Source organism: Oryctolagus cuniculus, chromosome 14 (assembly GCF_051225735.1).
Source record: "Oryctolagus cuniculus isolate XC-2025 breed Fujian yellow rabbit chromosome 14, ASM5122573v1, whole genome shotgun sequence".
NCBI lineage: Eukaryota > Metazoa > Chordata > Mammalia > Lagomorpha > Leporidae > Oryctolagus > Oryctolagus cuniculus.
In genome coordinates this window covers 93175055-93181054 of record NC_142880.1, presented here as the reverse complement: position 1 = coordinate 93181054, position 6000 = coordinate 93175055, and the positions used below count along the sequence as shown (strand labels likewise).

Here is a 6000-nt window from a genome sequence, read left to right as displayed (position 1 = left end):
TCTGATTATTCTGTAAGAGCAACTAATTGACATGACGGGACATGCATATTTCATATCTGAATTCTAGCAAAACTTTGGCATAACTGGTTGAGGGAATTAACAAATAATACTGTAATTAAGCAAATCCAGGCTTATTTTATTTGAGATCATACGGTCTTGTGAAGCGTGTCTTTTCAACTGCACACCCAAAAATCAAAAGTTAGAGTTTCCTATCACTTGGTCACAAATTGAGAAACCGACATTTCTAAATAGAGCAAAGATATTTGGAAGGAACTTAGTAGATTCCTAAATTAAAAAAATATGGTAAATACGTACACATTTTCAGTCCACATTAATACTTCAAATAATTTATCTTAAAATTAGCCAAAGATCTCTATATTTATATTTGAGGGTTATTGGCCTCATTACTAAAAATAAAAATAGTTTCAGAGACAACGTTTGATAAAATTCAGCACCGCTTCATGATCAGAAACTCAGCAAGTCAGGAGCGAAGGAGGCACCAGCTAAGAGGCGCAGGCATCACACCACGCAGGGTGCGGACGGCGGGGCTGCCCGCTGCGCCCCGAGCCCCGGGCCAGCCGCCAGGCAGGCCAGGGAGGGCAGGCACTCGACGCCAGGCGGAACACGCCATGTCACAGGCAGGGTCCAGCCGGCTACTGCAGCTGGGGACCGAAGCAGCGAAGCTGCGGGCCCACGGTCCACGCAGCATGTCCGGTCTCCCGTGCAGGGCGGTGCGGAGGTGAGCGCACGCCCGCAGCCGTCCGGACGCAGGGCCCTCGCCCTGCCCAGCCGCGCTGGGGCCTGGGAGCCACTGCCCCACCCAGGGCGAGCTGAAGGGCTCGGCCCCGAGGTCTGCGGACACGCGGCACCGGGAGGACGAGGGGCGCGAGGGGCAGCGAGCGGGAGCCGGGCATGGCCGCGCGGGGACACACAGCGCGAAGGGAAGGCCAGGGCTCGGGGGCAGAGCGCAGGTCAGGACGCGGGCCACGTGCTGAAGCCTCGGGAAGGCGCGGTGAGGAACCGGAAATGCCCGGGGGCCAAAGCAGAGCTGACCGGAAGCGGCGCAGCCCCGCCGAGCCCGCACATCCGGGGCCTTCACGCCGCGCATGCGTGAGCGGCTGGGTCCACTCCCACAGGGTCTCCATCGAGGGCGCGCGTCCACACCGCCGGCTGCGGGGCTCGGGGGAGCAGGGGCCTGTGTTGAGGGGGTGTCCTGCAGGGCGCCATCAGCCCAGTGCCCTCTACCGTGTGGCCGGAGGCTGTTCCGGGCCTGCCGTGGGGAAAGCCGCCGGCAGCTTCCTGGAGAGTTTGTTTTGGGTGAGTTTTGTGTCTTTTTTACATACTTATTTTGAAAGGCTGTTTGCTTTCTCTGATATCTTTAGCTGACGAAGTTGAGTGTATCTATGACAGGATGTTTGGAAATACACCTCGCGGGGTGTGACGCTAAGTAGCGCGCTCACACTGCGGGCCCGCTTCTCTGGCGAGGACGCTGGAGGTCCGCTCTCCGGGTGTGGTCAGCTGCGCCTCGGTGCCCTGCAGCGGACCCAACAGGAACATTCGGTAAGCGCGGGTCCGGGGCTGGGTGGTCGTGGGAGGGCAGGGACACGGAGCGCCGTGAGACGCGGTCCCCGCGGTTGCGTTAGTGCCTGAATCCGGAGCGGGAAGAAGCGGTGCGATGACCCTGGAGAGGAGCTGGCCCGGTGACCCAGGCGCCTTTCTCGGAGGCCGACGTGACCAGTGTGGTCACGGGGTGGTGTGGCCGCGGGGCCGCCCGGGTGGGCGCGCCCCGGGGAGGACGGGTGGTGACGGCGCCCTCCTGTGATCCGCACACTCGCAGAGTGGCTGCAGAATTAGCCTGTTCCTTTCTAGGAGCCCTTCAGGGGGCCTCGCTGTGTTGTCTCCATTTCTTAAAAACTCTCATTAGTTCGTAGTTTCTGTACTTTGAATAATTTCGAATTTTTATGAGCTTTTAATTAGCCTATTACATTAAATTGGTTTTGCAAATACTTTCTGATTTTCTCTTTGTGAGTTTGACATGCCCAGCGCCTATTTATTTTTCCAAGAGCAGTTCATATAATGAAAAGCCAGATGATTCATAGGATTGATTTGCCTTTCTGGAAGAATTTTGGACAACAGGAAAAAACCATGTTTCTTCAAAAATAAATATTTTTTTGGTATATGAAAATGAAACGACAGGGGCCATTTTAATTAAAACTGTCTACTCCTAAGTCAGAAGCAATGGTTTTGGTGTCTTCCATAACTCGCACTTGTGCCTGGGTGAGAGACTTCAATTTTCTGTGTTCCCATTTTCGTAGCACAGCCTAATTTGAAACGGTTCCTCCGAGATTTGCACAGAGTGACAGGGGACTGGATCGGAGTAATGGCACACAAAAGGCCCTAAGGAAATTGGAGGAAAAGACACACAGCCACGTAAAACTTACATAAATTGAGAAGATTCTCCAAAACTCTTTCACGGATGAGATGTGTAGTTTTTCGCCTCATGACAATAATTCCCTGAGAAAAGCCTGCTGGCTTTGTGTTGTTTGTTTACAGGGCAGACTGGGGTCATCTTAGTGGGACCGGGATGCCTCTTGGTATGTACAAAGATAAAAGGTTGGGTTCAGAGCATATGGGCCAATTTCTGTTTCGTTAAGATTTATTTGTTGGGTCAGACAGCCTGGAAGAAAGCTAATAAAATGTATTCTACTGGCTAGTTAGGACTCTACAGAGAAACAGAACCAAGAGGATCCGTCCCTCTCTCATTCTATCTATCTGTCTCTGTATTATTTCTCTTTCTCTTTGTCTCTTTCTAGATATATATTTCATATTATGGGATCTTCTATATTAAGATTTACTTTAATGCATTAGTAGATTGGTTCATATGATCATGTGATCATGGGAATTGGCAAGTATGAAATTTAAGGGCATACATCAAACCATGGTCCAGCCACAGTGACACTTTAAGCTGACCATCTTACTAGTTAAATAATGACATATTTAAAAAGTTTTTTTTTCTGAGTTGATTTAGTTTCTGTCATGATATCAGTATTATTTAGAATGGAGATTTCAGGATGTGTTGCAGTTTATAGGATAATGTGGATTCATTCATTCTCTTGCAGAGGTGGTTGTTTTCAGGGTGTTGATACCTGTTGGGGTCACTCCAAAGATGAGGGGAAGCCTGAGTAAAGGGTTTGAGAAGTACAGTGTAGAAGTTCTAGATTCTGTCCCCACTCTCTCCTGAGATTGGTGCCACAGCTGTTGCAGGGCATGCGTCATTCACAGAAGTGAATTGTTGGGGAGGGAAGTGCCTGATGTCCTCCTAAACCCAGAAGGGGGCAGTGTGGGTGGGAAGCTGTTGCGATAAGCATAGTGCTGTCCAGGCACATGGCCTGTTGACTACATGAGATGCTGTTCCCGAAAAGTCCCCCAAGTCACCCTTCTGAGGTGAGGAGATCACCACCTTATACACCCAGCGCCATGCAGGCATCCTTGCTCCAGTGTCTCTCCAGGAATGATACTCCTGCGTGGACGCCACCTCACGAGAGTTTGAGCTTCTCATGGACATTTCTGAGCCTTAGTTTCTGTGAAGATAGAATGGGAGACACAGTAGACGTGGCCTTTCATGGTTGCTCTTATGTTCTCAGTGCACCCAAGTGGATGTCAGCTATGATTGCAGCTGGCCTTGCGGCACCTTCACCTGTGTGATGGTACATTTTATTGGTCACCTTGACTGGGATGAGGTGCCCAGATAGCTGACAAGCACTCCCTGTGGGAGTGCCTGTGGAGTAGGTTAGCAGTTGAATCAGTAGGCTGATGGGGCACACAGTCGTTCTGACCAAGATTGGGGCAGGGATGGGGATGGAGGCATAATCCAATCTGTCAAAGGCTTGCGTTCAACAAAACTTCTGAGGAAGAAGGAATTCGTTCTCTCCTTGGTCTTGGGCTCCATCTCCTCCTGCCCTTAGATTTCTGAGTTCCTGCTGCTTCCAACTCTGGGATGAGTTGGAATGAGCAGCCCGCCCCTCTTTCCACCACAGGTTTCAGTCTCAGACTGAATCGCACCAGCTGCTTTCCTGGGTTCCAGCTTTCAGACAGCAGACTATGGAGTGACTCAACCTCCAGAATTCTGTGAGTCAATTCCTGTGATAAATCCCTTCATAATATGTGCACAAACATGCACACACACAGACATACACGCACACGTGTGCATACGTATACATATATGCACACGCATGCATGCACATACATACATGCTAAATGTTTATGTCGCGATCCTGTTCTGGAGAACTCTAATACAACTGCTCACCTGACTTTCCCCAAAGAAGTGTGAAAAGGGTTAAGAGGAAGTGCAGTTCCCGTTAACTGGAAACCATTTGACAGTGGCTTGTAAGATGGATAGAGATTTGTGGAATGAATACTTCTAGACTGGAGAAAAAACAGACTTGAAAATGAAAAGGTACATCAACATCCTTGTTTTTCCGATGATTCCATTCTACCCTACTCTCATCTTCAGTAGGTTGGGTTTTTGTAATTTGGCAGAAAGGAAATGTGTCACATTTAGAAAACTAGTGATTTTTTTTTCCTAAGGCTTTCACAATCCAAGTAGACATGATTATAAGTCATTCATTTCAGCATTCAAAACAACATGAGGCACCTTCGGTGTGCAAACAGTGAGCATAAACAACTGTATAAGCAGGTGTAAGACAGAAATGGTCTTGCCTTCCGGGAGCTGTCAGCCTTGTGGAGGGCTCCTGTAATCATTCACACATATAGGTAATCAGAGACCGCAGCACTACTCCTGAGGGAGGGGCTGCGGCGCTACCAGAGATAGCATGCTGGGTCTGGTGTCGTCTGGATGAGTCAGGGGAGGCCGTGCAGAAGGTACGAACTTTAAGCTCAGATTTGAAAAGTTTATGGGAGAGAGTCCAGCCAAGGGTGGGTTGTTAGGATCCAGGCAGAAGCAGGGAGGAGCTGGGGATGCAGATGCTGTGGCTGGACAGGGTGGGGTGGGGGAGTAGGCAGAGGTGGGACTGGAGACTGGGAGGGGCCCTGGGGAAGGACACACTCTAGGATCTCAGCCCGTGTGCCATGGCAAGCCCTTGGTGGGGTGGTCAGTGGGTGAGAAATGGCCAGACCTGTTTTCAGAAGCGATGTCAGTCTCTTTGCAAGAAGAGAAGGGAAACCCCTAGGACAGAAGAGGAGAATCCAGAATGGGGGTCGTTTCTGTTGTGCTCAGCACGTGGTACTGAATGCACCTGAAAGGTCCTTCTTACCTTCACAGCTCCTGAGTCAGCCCAGGGAGGTAGCGACGCAGGGTACCTGAACAGGCCCAGAACTGGGACACAAAGACCACACTGGCTTTCTTCCTGACCAGTAATGGCCTTGGCAGACACCTCTGAAGTGGTTTGAGTCACTGTTTTCTCATTTTTAAGTACTGAATTGATAATACCCTAAATTTTTGTGGCGAGAAGAAAACAATGAATGTGAAGCTGAATCTGGCCCCATTGTGGAAGGTTGATCAGTGGTCATGGGCTGGGGCATGGGAAGAGAACCGAGCCACACACTAATTGTGGATTTGAGTGCTTGACAGCATCTAATTTATGGAATTTGATGTCAGTCTAAATTAGATCACATAAGAATTCTTTCCAAGGGAACTTTTAGCCCGATTTATGCATTATTATTCAATGAAATTACATGTTCACTAAATCTAGCAGAATATACAATATAGCCATGGGCATAGTGTTTATAAGAATTTTTATTGATTCATGTAAGTGCGTTTAAGCACTGATTTAATGGACTTTTAAAATAACACCAGTAAGGGGTTAGCATAGTGCACAGTGGGTTAAGCTGCTGCTGTGACACCAGTGTCCCATATCAGAGTGCTGTTTGGAGTCCCTGTCCCACTCCCTTCTAATGTACTTAGGAAAGCAGCTGATGGTGGCCCAAGTATTTGGGCCACTGCCGTTCACATGGGGGACTATGATGGAGCTCTGGGCTCCT

At 49.3% G+C, this 6000-nt stretch overlaps 1 protein-coding gene across 5 annotated transcripts in view; it reads left to right on the top strand.

Moving 5' to 3' along the window:
• The first annotated feature begins 887 nt into the window (after positions 1-887).
• LOC108175626 (uncharacterized) overlaps positions 888-6000 on the top strand; it is a 123476-nt gene continuing 118363 nt past the window's right edge. For 2 of the 5 annotated variants that reach the window (XM_089313300.1, XM_089313301.1), the window contains exons 1-2: positions 898-1317; positions 1411-1560. In XM_089313300.1, coding sequence (XP_089169426.1) covers positions 913-1317; positions 1411-1560 — 555 coding nt within the window. In that variant the 5' untranslated portion in view covers positions 898-912. Of the gene's footprint in view, positions 1318-1410; positions 1561-4037; positions 4129-6000 lie in introns of all 5 variants that reach the window. The other 3 variants (XM_089313304.1, XM_089313303.1, XM_089313302.1) reach the window with 3 other exon arrangements.